The 17,603-nt window shown below is 53.7% G+C and overlaps 1 protein-coding gene across 1 annotated transcript in view; it reads right to left on the bottom strand.

Annotated features, from left to right (window-relative positions):
• GREB1 (growth regulating estrogen receptor binding 1) overlaps positions 1-17,603 on the bottom strand; it is a 70,745-nt gene that overhangs the window by 36,122 nt on the left and 17,020 nt on the right. Inside the window, exons 7-16 of the mRNA XM_035000607.1 lie at positions 14,304-14,417; positions 13,677-13,820; positions 11,100-11,285; positions 7,301-7,651; positions 6,270-6,398; positions 5,456-5,584; positions 4,656-4,853; positions 3,738-3,918; positions 2,159-2,354; positions 645-781 (exon numbers count right to left, since the gene is read on the bottom strand). Of these exons, the coding sequence (XP_034856498.1) occupies positions 645-781; positions 2,159-2,354; positions 3,738-3,918; positions 4,656-4,853; positions 5,456-5,584; positions 6,270-6,398; positions 7,301-7,651; positions 11,100-11,285; positions 13,677-13,820; positions 14,304-14,417 (1,765 nt within the window). The remainder of the gene's footprint in view (positions 1-644; positions 782-2,158; positions 2,355-3,737; positions 3,919-4,655; positions 4,854-5,455; positions 5,585-6,269; positions 6,399-7,300; positions 7,652-11,099; positions 11,286-13,676; positions 13,821-14,303; positions 14,418-17,603) is intronic.

The raw sequence follows: 17,603 nt of genomic DNA, 5'->3' as shown, positions 1-17,603 counted from the left end.
CAATCGCTTAACCTCCCAGGCCTCGGTTGCCTCATCTGAGAAATGGCAGCATTAAAACCTGCCTCAGCGGTCTGCCATGACATGGGTTGGAGGGCGAGCTGTAGAGTCAGGCTGATGCTGGGTTCGTGGCCAGTTCTGTCACTGGCCAGATGTGGGGCCCGGGAAGTCATGCGGGCCTCTCGGAGCCTCAGTTTACTTGCAAAATGGAAATAATAGCAACAACTGGCTAAGAGAGATGGCAAGGCTCTTGGAACAGCAAACAGTATAAAATAAGCACTCGGCAGATGATACACATGGGACATGAAAGGACGAAGCCAACTATGATTGTCACCATCATTTCCTTTAAATCCTTTGGTGTCTACCTCTGCCCATTTTCTTGGCTTCCCCGTGTCTCAAACACACCCTCCCACATTCCAACATATTACTGCCCAATCCCATCTCTAAAACATTCTGGAACAACGACATGACAGATATCACTGGCCCCACAGGCAGGGCAAGAAATAAACCAGGATCCCTTTAGTGGAGGGACAGAGTCACCCAAGAAAGGAGGAAGGTGGCCCCCTTCCTGGAATTCTCTGGCTGCACACTCTTCAGCTTACACTCGACTCCTGAGCATTTTAGTAACTTCCAACAGAGACGTGTACCTTTTTCCTAATGCCGTGACCATGGCCTCAAAGGAACTGTCGTATCTGAGCAAAGGGAGGCTGTGTCCCGAAAGGGTGGACTCAATGAACTCTGACAACCCGAAGTACTTCTTATTCTCAGGATATAAGTCCACTCCCTAAAACAGAGAAGAACATCAGTCACACAAACACTGCATTTGCGGGGATGGAGAGATTCACATGCTGGGCACGTAGATGGCTGGCCCAGGCGTCTTGATCTAAATTGTGCTGACGTGGGGAGCCTCGATGGCTCAAGTAGGTTAAGCATCCTACTCTTGATCTGGGCTCAGGTCATGATCTCAGGGTCGAGAAATTGAGCCCATGTCAGGCTCCATGCTCATCATGGAGTCTGCTTGAGATTTTCTCTCTCCCTCTTCTCCTCACCCAACTCATGTGCATACACACGCATACACGCGCACATGCTCTCTAATAAATAGAATCTTGTAAATAAAAATAAATTGTGCCGACTCTGCAGTCCTGCAGCTGACGTTTTATATATTACTTCCCTCTGCAGACCCAGAGCACAGAGCACTCTATACTTAAAGGATGGTGCATCCATATCAGTCAAGACTTTTCCATTCATCTGACCCTAGTGTCTCTGCCAAGAAAAACATCAGCCTTGTTTTTTAAATCCACAACTTTCTTGGTTAAAATGGCTTCTTTCCAACAATTTTAAGCTAGTTTTAGGAATAGGCCAATCAACCATCTTGCGTTCAGCTTGCTATTAAAATCAGCAGGAAGAAATGCATTTATCTAATCAATTTCACTCCCATTGACCTAACATTCCTAGCTCAACCCTCCTCTGCCTCATTTTCTCCATTTGTAAATCAGAAATCATCCTAGCCTCTGCCCCCGATAGGAGTTCATACAATAAAGCACTCAGAACAGTGCCTCCCTAGCTCACGAAAGTGCTACAGAAACACTTGGTATTACCACCAATGATTCCAAGTCTGCTGGACTGAAGCCAAGCATCCGTATCTTTGTAGGTCCCTCAGATGAGTCTGGGACACCCCCAAAAAGTCTAGAATTTGAGGTTTGCTTGTTACTTGTATAATTAAGTAGAATCCAACCACCCAGAATTCTCCAATTATTCTCAGAAGTCTCAAATTATCAGCTGTAGCCTTCTATTTTGATGAGAAAAGGCAGGGGATAAACCAAAACCTCACCAGGTTTTATGGAGGTTTGTTCCATTTGAGGAAGGGGATTTTGAGCTTTGCAGCTTAAGGATGTGGGGAGAGGAAAAGCAGGAACCTTTCCAAGGCTTCTAGACTAAACATTACATGTCCTCAGATGGGGAAGATAACTAATGTCCTTTGGGAAAGTGTCTAAAGACCAGAAAGGGTTTAAATCTAACTCTGGGTCACATCAAAGATCCAAGAAACAGGAGACCCTCTTGACCCCCAACTACACCAGTTAATCAAGGTTTTTACTAAACAGAATTTCTCCCGACTCAAGGGTCACGGGGACACCAGGTCTAGCAGCCCCGTGGCACTCACATTACTGTATGATGCAGGCCAGTGGATCTCGTTGTAAGGGCTGATGAGGGTATGCTGCGTCTGCAGCGCATAAGGGAAGGAAGTCACATGGAGCGTCACGATGTTGGGGGCCTCCTTCACCTCCCTGCAATTGAGCAATCTGTCCACCAATCCCACGGCCGGGTCACTTTGGGAATAGAGATTATGAACGGCGCTACTGAGGGAGGAAAGGGGGCGGGGGAGACACAGTGAGTGGAATGACGCATACTGCTCTGTAATTTTACAAAGATCAAGCAGTTGAATACGTTTCTAACTAGCCCCACCCCTAAATGTGCAAGTAATCAAGGCTTCTGGCTCTGACCAGGAAAATTTAAGAAAAAAAAAAGACCACACTGCAGGCACTTGTCTGGGACTCCCCTGACCCTCGTTGCTCATTAAAAACTTAGCCAGGAACAGTATTTACGGAGGACTGCTTGCGGGGTCCACAATCCACCCACTCCTGTAGAGCAGGGCTTCTCACCCAGGAATGCTCCTTTGGCCCCATCTGAGTGTGTACTTGTCTCCTTAAATTCTTTCCCCTAAATTCCTTCTGACCTGAAACGATCCACAGAGAATATAAAATGGTACATTCCATATTAAATTGAAAAGTACAGGACCAGGAAGGGGAAGCATTTTGGACCAGGGGCCCAGGATACAAGCGCAGCTCAGCCGTTCCCTGCAGGCCATGGCCTCAGCCTTCTGTCCTAGCCACCCAGCAGAATAGAAAACTCTTCGGCTTTTGGGCGGCAGGCGGCTACTCTGAGAAACCTACCCCCCAAATGAGCATTCACAAGATAGCTCTTTATACAACTCAGGACGTTCAAATACCTCCGAGCCCATGCAGGGACCTTATATCGCATGCCCTGCATATAGGTGATCTCTGAGGTTCTAGCCAGCCCTATGCTTCTGCATCCGTGAGAAATCAAAGCCTTCCTCTGCGATCTGACCCAGGATCTCCCTTCCCTCCTCACCCCTCCCCACCCAGTCAGTGGTAATGTCTAAATGCACAACCCTCGGGCCAGTCTAGGGAGATGACAGATCCTGGTAAATCAGGAATCCTGCCAGACTCCGAGACTGACAGCATCTAAAATGCATCTAGATTTACATTCATTTGAACTGAGTCCATAAAATCGCCCCTAAAGAAGGGTGACACCAGCTGCGACCCTCGGTACTGAAGCCAGTGGGGTCTCCATCAGCAGGGGAGTTATTCCAGTCAGGATCCCCTCCCCGCACCAGGGGGCACCTTGTCGCCAGGTGGGGTACAGAAAAGGAGGCCCTAGTTCTAGGCCGGCTCAGTACTAACACCCTCCTGCCCCCACCCCAGCCCTGTGACCCTGAGCCTTAGATCATGATAGCACCTTTTAGAGGCTCCACTAGATGTCCCCCAAGATAATCTGCAGCTCTAAGATTCTGGAATACATCCATGGCATCTGCTTACAAATGCCAAAACCCCAACATCATTCATCTTGTCAAGGCTTGTACCCACAGGCCTGAGTGTCATCCACATATTAATTCAGAGAAGGAACCCGTCAACCCTGCCATATGCCAAAGCCGCTCTCACCTCACGAGATCCCAGTGGGCATGGTCATGGATTAGGACAAAGAGCGTATGTGGGTTCTGAAAGGAGTTTTGCAGAAAGGACTTAAATTTCGTCTGCGCTTCGGCATCAAGTTTCAAAACATACTGTTCGACCCTCTGCTTAGTCATGCGCTCCTTTTCCAAGCCAAGCTCCAGTAAAACCCCTGTAACGTGGTAAAAATACATCACAAGTAATCCATGACAAGTAAAACCCTTGTTACTAGTTTCTCATTCACTCAACAGACACCTGGTGAGCACCTGCTATCTGGCTAGCATTCTGGCCGGCCCCGAAGCTACGGGGATATGTGAGACGTGGGGGAGTCGGGGCACCTGACCCCATGCAAACCGTGGTCACACGTATGTCTGTGCAGGAGTTGGGCGAAGAGGCGGGCCTGTTTCCTATCGAGGTGTATGCACAGTGGCCCACCCAGGGGGTATAGCAAAGCTGGCTTCATGAGGCTGGTGATCCTAGGCTCGGTGTGACCTCCCCGCCATCCCCAGCAAAATCATCTCCCAGCCTGAAGGCCGTGGAGCTGTAGGTTACAGAACCCTAAAACAAATCCTGAGTGAAGACATTGACTCTTTGTGTTTTTAATATTTCATTCCCTTGAAAGCACAGGGAAAGTACATGAAGTTGAAGCAGGATATCAACACATGGGTTGTTGACCTGAGTGGGGGAGAGTGGAAATTCAAGTCATGGTTCTTGCTTTAATGGATTATAAAATCTTGGGCAATTTGCTATCTCTGAGCATCTGTTTCATGATCTATAAAATGGGGGTATTAATCCTTGCCCTACCTACTTTAGAGGCAAAGACTGGTATTTCAATTCCAAATCTGAAATTAAGGGAATCAAAGCTTCTCCCACACAGACACCACAACCTGCCCCCCAAATGCCCCTTACCTGAATGCCAGACACGGAACAGGGTCTGCTGATAGGTCACTTCAGAGGGGGGAATACAAATCAGAAAGTCCACCTTCTCAAAGGATCCTAAGTCCAAATTTTGAGTGCTGGAATCCGCAATTGAACACACATGGGAGAGGAGCTTCTGAGCCACGGCCAGCTGGAAGGGCCGGATGTGGTGGGGCTCCAGACTGTAACCTGGAACCAGAGCCCCCATAAAGGTGAGATGCAGAGGGCCAACACCCTGGACGTCTGCTAGGGAATCCAGCAGCAGGGCCCTGCCTAGTGCACAGAGTGACCAAAGGGGGATCACACCAACATTTATCAAGTGCCTACTCTGGGCTATGTACATTTCATACTTTTCAGAATTTAATAATAAAAGGATCAACAGTGCTCAGGGAGCACAGAGGCGGTGACCTTCTCTACCTGAAGGGGACAAAGACAGCATCCCAGGGAAGCAGACCCTGAGACAGGACTTTGGAAGAGGCTGCGAGTTCTCTGGAAGAGAGGGAGACCATCGCAGCTCTTCGGGAACTCGGGATACATAACGTATTTCAATGATGCACTGATAAGGTGGAAATCTACACAGAGAAATATGCCATCTCTGGAAAAGTGTACAAGCATCCATTTCAGGGTAGGATGAGACTACTAGTGTTTTAAAGACTAAAATAAAAATTATTTATCAGTCCACTTTGATGCTCAGAAAATGCCCTGCCTTGCTTCCTCATAGCCCCCCTGGCGCCCCCGGGGTGCTGTCTCGTCAGCCCAGATCCTGGCCGTGGAGTCCCCACATCACTCACTCGTGCATGCCGGAGCTCCGCCAACATCCAGGGATGCTGATTTGGTGACAGGGGAGGCAGTAAGTGAGGACGGAATATGGCCTTGATTTTCCTGATGAAATTTGTCCAGCAAAATGTCAATGTCACCCTCTGCCCAAAACAGAGAGAACAACAGAAATGGGTTTTCCATCCCAGTAAAACTCAGCAAACCTCCATGCAACACCTGCGTATGAGGCACTGTCCCGGGACTGGGGTAATGGAAATAGAGAAGACGTGGCCCATCCAGTCGAGGAGCCCATAGCCTAGTATCGAAGGCGATTATGTCAGAGAAAATTGCACTGTGAGGTGGTAGGTGCCAGGACAGAAGGAAGAGCCAGGTGCTGAAGGACAGGAGGAAGGGGTCCGAGCCCATCCTAGAGAAGGAGGGGTCAGCAGAAGTTTCTGGGAGGAAATGGGGTGAGGAGCCAGGCAAAGAAGGGAGGAAGGCACAGAATTCACAGCATAGAACACATAGACTCAAGAAATTCAGAGGGGGAGGTAGGGAGCCACAGTGCACAGGGCTGGAGAGGTACAGGAGAACAGGCACAGGACCCTCGTGTGCCCCAAAAACCAGGAACCCCAAGCCCCCCCCCCCACACCTAGAAGAACCCAGTCAGTGCAGGAAGATGGCCAGCCAGAGACCACCACAGAAGGGGTCGTAAATGCTAACACGGAGAATGAAGGGGTCACCCTGCACATCCAAACCAAGGCCGGCCTCAGCAGGTCCTAGGGAACGGGCTCCAAGAGGACCACCCCTCCCACTTGTGAACTTACACCTGTCTCACTACAAGCCTACCTGGACAGAGGGTGCTAAAAAAGGCCCCCAAGGAGTCCACTTTCCCCGTAACCAGCTCATAATTGACTTCTTTCTGGTACTCCGCTGGGGTGAGAAGGCTCTCGGAAAGAATTCGGGCTTGGTATTTTCCTGGAAGACAAACAACTTTCACTGGGCCCCTCCACTTAGAATTAGCACGTGAGCCCCTTGATGGCAGAGTCTGTGCTCACCGCTCTCTTTCTCTTTCTCTCCCTATCCCCAGACAATAGCCTAGTCCCATCCTCTGCCCTGGTCTCCTGATTCCCTACAACGTGGGAGGCACAGAGTGCAGCCACGTGGTCTTGCGGAGCCCCACAGCTGTCCCCAGTGGCAACATCGCCTGCCTCCTCATTTCTCTCAGGCCCCTGCTCCAACGTCACCTCTGTCGATAGGTTCTCCTGACTCCTCTTAATAGCCAGCTTCCCAAATGGGATCCTCCATCCCCTGGCCCTTCCACCCGAGATGTTCTGCGCTGTGTCTGGCGTCTGCCTCCCCCGCCAGAATGTCTGCTCCAGGGAAGCAGGGACCTCGTTGTCTTCGTGCCTGTGTCCCCAGCGCTTAGAACGGCGGCTGCACATAGTAGGGCTTCAATAAGTACTCGTATAATTTATTAGTTAATTGAGTTAATTGACTCATTAATCTACATCATACAAGATCGCTGTTGTTGCTGTTGTGCATTAGCTAGTTCAAGCAACGGAGGGCCACAGTCAGGGAGGGACCAGTCACATCACCAGGTGCATGGAGCCGGGCTTTCCACCCCGTCTGTCCGGGCTCCAGAGCTGCCCAGGCTCTCTAGGGGGAAACGGGGATGCTCACCCTCCACTCGGAGGAGGAACGAATCCTAACTCGGCACGCTAGCCGGCGCGCGCCCCTCGCACCAGGAGGGCACTAACCGCAGTCCCTAACCGACTGCTGCTACAAACCCCAGCACAAGAGGCAAAGTGCGCGGATCTGCAAGGGAAGAGGACACAGCTGCTCTTCCCGCAGCCGCCACGCGCGGGCGCGGGGCTCACCGGTGACCGCGACGCAGGAGTCGATGGCGGGGCTGCGGCAGGCGCGGACGATCACCACGTAGTGGGTCTTGGCGAGCTTGCCCTCGATGAGCAGCCGGAACATCTCCGAGAGGCCCTCGGCCAGGGAGTAGGAGCACTCGATGATGTGCACGCTGTTGTTGCCGGAGCTAGCGGCCAGGCCGGCCAGCCAGGGCAGCTGCGCCGAGCTGACCGGGGCCGCGGCACCGGCCGTGGGCGGGCAGCGCTGCGGCTGCACCTGCTGGGACTGCCGGATCTCGGTCAGGTGCGACTCGCGCCACGAGCGCAGGAAGATCTGCTCCAGGTCCTCCATCAGGGGCACCTGGTCGGCTGCTGGCAACGACAAGACGGCCCGAGAGGCTTCAGCGCCCGCCCACGAACCCGGAGCGCGGGCCTGGGGAGATGCGTGCGGGCGGGCTCGGCTGTAACCCAACACGCATCACTCGGGCTCCACCGTCTTACAGAGGCCGGGAGGGCACGCGAGCAGCCACGCGCTCCCCAGCCTAACCACGCCACAGCTCGTCCTGCCCGTCTCTCAGTCTGGTTTTCAGCGACAGGTTCTAAATCGCTCTAAGGACTGAAGCCTCCGACTTCAGGGCTTGTCTCGTTCCCCGCCCCTGTGCGCAGAGCCGGGTGTCACGCTGTCTGCGGTCTCCGGAACCAGCACTGTCGCTGGGCACACCGGGTCCCTTCGAGCGATTCACCGCCACTTACTCAGCAGTGTCTCCGCTGTTGATCCTTCTATTGCTTCCAAATAACCACTCTGCTATAAATACCTCCACAACACACGTCTTCAGGGATGGACCCTACTAACTTCCTGAATTCTCAAAACCGGGCTTCTAGAGCCAGCTAGTACACATGATCGGGCTCTTTCCAGGTGGTCCAAGTGTGCCAACCCACCGTGATGTTAAGGGCAGTGAGGACACTGGGTTTACTGCACCCTTAGATCCACTCGATACCATCGCTGGTGTTAATTTCACTGAAAAACATTACTTGATTTGTTCCTTTGTGCCTCTCAGATGCCTAGTGAGACTGAATACTTTAGCATTTCTTTCCTATAGACATTTTCTGGTGCATTTGTCCAAATTTTGTACCTGGGTGAGCTGGAGGAAAGAGCACCCCACTTCAATTCAGAAGACGTGCTCCCTCCCAGCTCTACCCAGCACCAGCTCAGACCGAGAGCTAGCTATCCTAGGATACTGGTTCCTGACCTGAACGACGGGGATCACACCACCCCCTCATCTGGCTAGGCCACGATTTTATTAGATTAGCTGTTAGACCTCCCATCTCTAAAATCTTGCCCCTGAGCCCACACCCCCTTGTGGAATCACCGTCACCAAGCAAAGCTCTTGGGAGAGTTGTCTACCCTCACCACGCCTGTTTCCTCACCTCCTGTCTCCAACCCCCCACAGCACACGCACAGCTTCTGTCCCCATACTCCTCGTACACACTCATCATCAGGGGGGCCAATCGCTTCCAGACACCCAAACCCAATGGCCAATAATGAGCCCTCACTCCGCTCCTGGCCTCACTGACTCAGGGGGCTGGTCCCTCTCCTGAAATGCTTTCACGGGATTCTGCGTCCGTGTCTACTGTTCCTTCAACACGTGCTGAGAGCCAACTTTGCATGGCTGGTACTGCTGGACACACAGACGAGAACGAAATCAACCATCCTGATCTCACAGCACTTACATCCTAAGTGGGGGACATGCACCTACAGTAAACAAATACACATGGCATGTAATTTCTGGGGGTGCTAGTGCTCTAAACACAAGATAAACAGTAGACAGAGCCACGGGGGCCTGGGGAGGGGGCGCTGTCTTAGATACGGTGACGAGAAGGCCTCTCTAGATGACATACGAACCAAAACTCGGAGGCCATGAAGCAGTAGTCGTGCAAATGTCCTGGGCAGGCGCGTTTCTCGGCAAAGGAACAGCCAGAGCAGGGGAAACTGGTATGCCTGGGGGGACAGCAGGGCTGGAGGGACTGCGGGAGGCAGGCCGGTCACGTGGCCCCTGGAACCAGCGTGGGTTGAGTGTGTGATAGGAAAGCTCGGCAGGCTCCAGCAGAGAACAGATACGATCAGACTCACAATTGTAACAGACGTGATAAGAGCAGCTCCCTGGCAAGGAAGGCCTGATGGGGACGGTGGTCAAGGGTGGGTCTGGGACGAAGCAGGGCTTACTGATGCATGAACTGTGGATCATGAGGAAGAGCAAGACACACGCCATGCTCTCCCAGAATCCTGACCGTTCCAGGCAACATTCTCAAGGTTCCGCCCAACTGCGTGCCTCCCCGGCTCTCCAGCCACCTCCTCCTCCAGATCTCTGACTGTTGGCATGCCCCGGAGCTCAAACATCGGCACCTTTCTCCCAGGGGCTCTTTTCCAGTCTCCCAGCTTCAGTGCAGATCATCACTGGGTCAGTGTTCCCCAAACTGACACCTGTAGCTGTACCTTCTCCCTGGGGCTCAAGTCCTGTCCAGCCAAATCCTGCAACTCGCCCCTCGGCAGCCTCACAGGCATCTCAAACTCGAAATGCCTGTTCACCCTCTGGCTCCACCATCCACCTGGGGACTCAGGGCAGAACCCAGGCTGCACCGTTCCTTCCCTTCCCTCAGACAGACGGCCTACCGCCCTTACAGCTTCAGAAAAGAATCCAGCACCACCCTCCCGTGACCCTTAGTGAAGCCACCTCCCACTTCCACTGGGACAACACAGCCCCTGCACCACCCAGCCCCACGCAGCAGCCGCTGTGGTCTTCTGGAAGTGAAGGTCAGATCATATGCATTCCAGAGGTGCTGCGGATTGAACTGTGTTCCCCCTCCCCAATTCCTATGTGGATGCCATAACCCTCATTGTGACTGTCTTTGGAGATAAGGCCTTTAAAGAAGGACTGACGTTAAGTGAGGTCATAGGGTGAGGCCCTGGTCCAGTGGGACCGGTGGTGGTATGAATAGAGACACCGGAACCCTCTGTCCCTCTCCCCACACACATGTGCCCAGGAAGGGCCCAGGGGCACACAGAGGAGGTGCCGTCTGCAAGCCAGGAAGGGAAGCCTCCCCAGAACCCGACCGTCTGGCACCCTGAATGTTGGGCATCCAGCCTCCAGACCCTGAAGCATAAATGTCTGCCGTTTAAGCCCCCAGGCTGAGGCACTCTGCTAGGGCAGCCAGAGCTGACAGACGCGGAGCTGTCTGTCAGTGTGTCTAAAGTGCAAACTCTTGGCCGTACCCCGAGGCCCTGCCCCTCTGCCGGCACCCCCTCACTGTGCTACAGCCACCAGGCCTGGCCCACAGCCCTCACGGGCCTCTCCCTCGCCTCCCCCACCTCCTCACGGGTCCCTCTGGGCCCCCTTCCCCCTCGGGCCCCTTGAACACCATCTCGTCACAGAGGCCTTTCTCCGTGACGCTGAGCCAATCCCCCCACACACACAGCTCCCTCTCCCTGCTCACACACTCTGCCTGTTTACGGCTCCTCTCCCACTAGAATATACTCTCTTGAGGGCAGAGCCTTTGTTTTATTCCCTGATCCCTCTGCGCATCTGAATTGGCAGGTGCATGGTTTTTGGATTATCTCCAGAGGTTCTGACCCACTTTAAGCCCTGCCCAGGCCCTCCGGGCGCTGACCTGACTGCAGCATCAGCACGTTCCCCGGGCTTCCATCCCCACGGGCCCCATGGCTTCACAAGGGCTCCGGGTGACAGGCCACGATCAGCTTCTGCATTTCCCACTCCGCTGATTAGCGTACCAGCGACTCCCGCGCAATGGGAGGGAGACTCACCCAGCTGCACGAGATAGTAGACGGTGAGCAGGAGTTGTGTCTCCTCTGAGATGGGCTGTATGGTGGAGGCCCCATACTGCTCATATGCCCGAGAGATGGACTGCGAGTTCTGGTAGCATGCGTACAGGAGGGGGCTCACGACCACATCGTTCAGGTTCCCACAGAGGTAAGGGAAGTTCCCGTGGCCTGCAGAAGGAGAAGCCGCGTCCGCTCGACAGCTGGCAGTGGGCACAGCATGTGGCATCTCCAAACACAAGGGGGCCAAAGCGTGTAGGCCAGATGCCGCTGGGGTAACTCTCGTGCCCCGTTTTGGGGAGACCTCGGACTTCCGGCCCTTGCTGAGCTGGCGCAGCGGCTCGGATAACGGACCAGGGCTGTGGCATATGTTCACTGCCTTATCTCACACGTGAGCGGCCCAGAGGGACAGGCCTGTGGTGGAAGCGTCACCCCGGGCCGCTCCTCAGCACGGACAACAGAACGCTTCATGGAAGCAGCACCTTCTGGCTCTCTGCTGACTGCCTGCCAACCAGCCACCCCCCACCGCCCCGACTCCCCGACGTGGGATGCTGATTCCCATCCTCCCGGGGCTCTTGAGCAAGCTGGGTTAGGAAAATAAATCACTGTACAGGCCAGAGGCTCCAGGCCCTGACAGAACTTGACCAACACTTTAGCGCACGTTATAGATTCATTCTGATGACAACCCCCAGAGGCGGAAGAGCCCGGCTGGGTTGGACTCTCCTCCACACCGTGCACCAGCTGGGGGGGGGGGAGGGCCTGGGCAGGAAGTCTGACATCGCTAAGCCTCAGTCTCCACATCTGTACAATGGGGTGAACACACGCAGTCCCCGTGGGGCTGCTGAGATGATCAGATGTGCTAAATGCGTGTGTGCTGTCCTGAACTCAGGCGGTCTACACTTACGCACCAAACACACACTTACTGAACGCCCGCTGTATGGTGCGGGCGTCGTGCTTAGCTCCAGGGAGAATCTGATGACTGAGATAGTTCACACCCTCAAGGAATTGCTTCTCAAACCTGCGGGTACATGAGGATCCCCTGAAAGGCAGCCTAAGACACAGAGTGCTGGACCCTACCATACAGCTTAGGATTCAGGAATGGGGCCTGACTGTGATTCTGGGATGCTCCTGGGAGTTCACGCCTCTAATAGGTCCTGGGCAGGGGGGGGGCTGGTTCTCTGGACCAGGGACCACAAAGGGGGTGCCACTGCTCACCAACATTATGATTCAAGCTGTATGGGGGCCCAGGTGAAAAAGAAACTAAGGCAGTCTCACAGAGAAGGCACGGGGGTGGATCTTAAAGCACAGGTGGAGTTTGGGCATGTGGTGGGTGGGGGCGGGAGGGGAGAGCCAGGGAGGCAAGGATGTTACAAAGAGCTCATGGCTCGAACAGAGCAGTTGCGCCAGGAAGTGCAGTGAACTTGAGGAACAAGGAGGATGGTCTTCATCTGAGGTCGTTAGCCATTAGACACAGGTCTGCTGGAGCCTCACCCCGACTTTCCTGGGGCTTCTGGCTCAGGGGAGGTGCAGGTGCAGGTCCTGCCCATATCACCGTGCTCTGTTTTCCCATCACTGTGTTCTCAGGGCCTACCACGTACATGAGATGGCCATGCGAAGAACATAGGTAATGCTGCTGCATGCTGACCTCCACCTTAATCAGCTAATAGGGTCCAATGGGATATTGGCCCTGTCTCATGCCCAGTCCAAAACCCAGATTTGCACCCTTATTCCTAAATACCCTGTCCACTTTTGGTTTTTTAGGAAAAAGGAGTGCCTCTGTTAGTTCTTAACTGCCTGTAAGATCTCTCTCCCACTCTCCCACCACCCTCTCTCCTCTCTTCCTACAAATACGATACCAAATACAGTATTAACTTAATTAAGGATCGGAATGCATGCGTGTGTGTTATCATAGGCCAGCATGAGGGACCAGCGAAACCATCATCAAACAAGTCCCACCCAAGCTTCACATTTCAAGATCTCCTGCTTCACTGGAGAGGGACTTCCTTAGCTGAGCAAAACATCTACCTCCACGCAGCATACGATGGACGCCAACTGTCACAAAACAGATCGAATCTAGTTTTCTTTTATGCTTCCACAGGGTGAACAGACATTCCTTTCCCAAAGTCAGATTTCATAGTCAAAATATACCAGTGGCCCAGGGTGACAACAGGACCATCCGCCCGACCAGGTGTCCTTGAAGCAGGGGGCTGATGGATCCATCTCCGATCCCTGGTGCTTCGTACTGGGCCTGTTCATGGGGCAGCAGCTCATGAGGTTGAATGAATGAATGCGTGAATGAACGCGTGAATGAACGAACAGATGGACATCGTGGAACCGAATCATTTCTCCCGGGCTCGTTGTGGAAAACCGTGACCAGCTCTAGAACTCTCGGCATCTGATCAGGGGCTACGCTAGTGACTGGTCTGCTTTGTTCTTTCATTGCCCTGGGCGGGGTCTTAGAGCTTTCTCAGGAGGACACCCCTGGCCTCAGCCTGTTGCCTATTCCTTGCGGACTCCTCCAGGCTCCCCGACCTCCACCACTTGTCCCACTGCTATACTTGCCTTTAAATATCACCGGCTTGGCCTTGCATATTTTCAGCAAGTTGTCAGGAACGGACACCGGCTCTCCGGAGGCCATGACAGGAAACGTGACCGAAGCTGGTCCCACCAAGCCAACCTGGGGCACGCAGGACATGCTTGCACTCTCTAGAAACACGCCAAGAATGTTAGGAAGATGCGTGGGACGGGCCTCCCTCTCTGGCAGACCCGACGTCAGGCCGGCCTGCACATCTGCTGCAGCCTGATGTTTACTCCTACTTAGGGGAACACCTGAGTCCTGGAATCACAGATTCCTGAGGTCAAAGCATCTTTAAGGTCGCTTGATCCAACCTTCCCCACCAAACAACAGTCTCCTCTTCAATCTCTCTGCCACGTGACAGGCAAGCCCCTTTTAAATTTCTTCAGGGTCAAGGAGCTAGCTTACTGCTGTACAAGGACCCTGGGCTCTGCTGTGCAGCTCCAACATATGAGAGACCCTTCGGTCATACCCAAGTCTGCCCCCTAGAACATCCTCGCCAATTCACACAAATTCACACGGTGTGCACGTGCACACGCCCACCCCGGGCCTCAGCACCAGCACCACCACCAGCCCCCGAGTCTTGGATTTTTGGCAAGGTCGCTGTCACTTACCATACTTAGCTCTGTTCCCACCACCCTGGGAGTAGCCACCATCTGCAGCTGATGGAGATTCTGGAGACCACCCTTTGTGGCGTTTTTTGGGGGGCCCGGAGTTTGATAAGATACCTAGACAACATTCAGAGTACAGATTAGGCTGTCACTAAGGACGAGTTTCAAAACATTCCCCTGATTTGGAGAACACCTGCAATTTTTAAACATCAGAGCTTTACAATGGTTCTTAGCTGTTTTAGTGAAGCATCTGGGCGTGAGGAAACATCCTGTCCCTTTCAGTAAACATTTCATTCCAAACCACCCAAGTGCTGAGCATTATCTCTGAGCCTTGGCACCCTATTCTTTAAAATGGGATCATAAACCTGACCGTGAAAGGTGGTTTGATAAAGACTAAAGAGCATGCACATAAAGCACAGAGTCTGGGCCCACTGACTGGCAGCCCCCAAGATCACATCCTCCTCCCAGTCCTCCTCTGAACATTCCAGTAAGAGGATGCGTTTCTGCAAACCAACCACTGAATCCACCATCACAGCTTCACCACTGGGGGGCAGTACTGCTCCATCTGTGCTCGACTCCCACCCTAGCCTTGACCGCTAGCCTCAGACCAAAAAAATCAAGGGGAACAGAAGCTGGTGCTCGGTGCTCGCTGCTGCTGTCGAGTCATTTCTGCCCACTCTAGATAACAGCATGTGTGTGACTCGTGCTTGATGTTCAAAACATCAAGGATCGGTTACCATATTTTTTTAGCAATCCGACACAAAATTTCCCCGACGTTTAGAGCTATACGTTCAACTATGACTGCATGATAAACTCACCTGGGAAAGCTTTAAATCTCTCCGTGCATGGACGCAAGCCTATCTATCCCAAGTAGACCAAAACCCAGCACCTGGGGGAGCCCGGGCATCGTGAGGGCCCCGAGCTCCCTGGTGACTCTAACTCACAACCGGGGTTGAAAACCATAGTTTAGAGCAACGTTTCTGTAAATGTGGTCTGAGAAGGAGCTGGACGGAAGCAGCAGAGGCTCATTAAAACTGCCCGCTCCTGGGCCCTGCCTTGACCTATAGAACCGGATCTCTGGAGGGGCGCCTGGGTGGCTCAGTTGGTTAAGCGACTGCCTTCAGCTCAGGTCATGATCCTGGAGTCCCGGGATCGAGTCCTGCATCGGGCTACCTGCCCAGCGGGGAGTCTGCTTCTCCCTCTCCCGCTCCCCCCTCTTGTGCTCTCTCTCTCTCTCACTCTCTCTCTCTCAAATAAATAAATAAACAAAACAGAAAAACTCCAAGATCTTTTCCAAGGTCTCAGATCCTTTAAAAAAAAAAAAAAAAAAGAACCGGATCTCTGGAAACAAGAGGGAGAAAACTGCCGCTACTCCTGGGCGCCCTGGCTATGCCTGAGTGCTCTGCGGTTTGAGGGTTATTGCTCTAGAGTCTCTTCAAGGTAATAAAGTTATTCTCACCTCTTCCTTAGACTGATCAGAAAAGAATAAAGTGAATAAAAAGTTAAAATACAAGGTACTTTGTTTACACAGAGCTTTCAAGCAGGTGGGCTCCGTCGACCACCCCCCACCGGCAATGCGGGAGGCAGCTACGATCACGGCCGTTCTGTTCAGACCACAGCTTCTACTGCCCGAACATCCATCCTCCAGTGCCAACAGAAGCCCTCCCACAGGCATGAAGATGCCAGCGCCCCGAAAACCACATTAAACTACCAAGGAGGCGCTGGGCCTCGACACTAAGGACGGAAGGTCTACACATATTTTCCCCTTTGGGACACAAGTTCTAGCCGCCCCTAGTGTGGACTCAGCTCATCAACTCTGCCAAAGTGACAGCCCCAGGAGCTGTCCCTGCGCTCCCAATGTGGACCATTTCTCGCGGTGGCTCCCGGTACTGGGGAGGGGGTCACTACTTGGCACTCTGGGTGAGCAGTTCTTCATTATGCAGACCACTCACTGCAGGACACGGAGCACCCGGACCCCCAGTGTGGGACCACCAAGGAAGGATCCTGGGCACCTGCTAACAGCCCCCACCAGGGGGCAGTACCTCTCCGCTGAGAACCACTGAGCCACAGCCCTCAAGCCCATATTCAAGACCTCTTGTAGTTTCAGAAACAGTTTCTTAAACCTGATTTCCTCTCTCCCCAGAGCGGGCGGGAAGGCCCAGGACCTGTGACATTTTGGCTATGCTGTTAAAACAACTCCATTCAGTCAGCATCCACGGCAGCCGGGCGCCAAGGGCCCCGAGATGGGGAGGACACCGACGCTGCTCTCGGGAACTTCACTACCTGCAGGACACACATGGCCGGGCAAGGGAGACAGACACCTGGGGCATCCCAGAGAGGGAGGGAGCCCTCCTGCAGGAGGGGACACCTGAGCTACGTCCTGAAAGGCACGGTTAGCTGCGGTTAGTCGCGGGGTGGGGAGAATGCTTGGAGATCATGATGTATGGCCAGGGGGTAGAGACAGGACGGGGAGGGCACTGAACCCTCCCACACAGCCCGAGTGTGGAGGTCTTGAGCAGAAACAGCAGGGAATGAATGAGGGTCTACAGGTTGGTTGGGGCCAGATTCCAGCAGGGCTGGAGTGCTGCTAGGGACCTGGGGGCTTTCTCCTTCCCACACCGCTCCTCATTCACCAGAGCAAGGCCCTCGTCCCCTGCTGCTTGGGTGAAGGTTGGGCAGGGCAGGTGTCACAGGTCAGGTCTGCCGTCACAGTCCCAGAGGCTTGGTCCTTGGCCACCCTAAATTCAGCACCTCACAGTCACAGGAAGAAAAGTGGGGGCCTGCCTGGGGCTCCTTCTGCAGGAGGAGGGACAAAGGCTTGACCTTGGATTCCACGCTGGTTAGGACTGGGGAGTCTCAGGTCCAATTCAGAAAAGACACTGGTCCTTCAACTAAGAGGGAGACTCCCACCAGGCCACGTAACGGAAGCAGGGCGAGCCTGGGCTGCCTCTCTGGGCCTCACGTTCCTCTCCTACCAGAGTGTGGGGCTGGACAGTTGCTACGGGCGCTGCCAGTGGATAGTCTTGGATCCCCAAATCCACTTAGCTGTGTGCATGGAGGAGGAGAGAGGGAAGCCTGGCTCACTAAACGGCTCCCGCGAGCATGGAGGGGCAAGCACAGAGCCCAGAGTCAGACTCCATGGCCTCAGCTCTAGCAGAAGGTCTGCTTAACCCCTTCGTTCACCTCCTCATCCTCTCCCACGCTCCCTCCCTTACCATCTCGCTTGCTTCCCCAACTGTAAGTAGTAGCTCAGCTGTCCTCCTCCAGGAAGCCCTCCAGAGGTGCCCTGAATTTCCATACAGC

This window comes from Mirounga leonina, unplaced genomic scaffold (genome assembly GCF_011800145.1).
Source record: "Mirounga leonina isolate KUSES-001 unplaced genomic scaffold, KU_Mleo_1.0 Mir_125, whole genome shotgun sequence".
In the NCBI taxonomy this organism is placed as follows: domain Eukaryota; kingdom Metazoa; phylum Chordata; class Mammalia; order Carnivora; family Phocidae; genus Mirounga; species Mirounga leonina.
The sequence above is the reverse complement of the archived record's forward strand: the minus strand, read 5'-3'. Positions and strand labels throughout refer to the sequence as shown.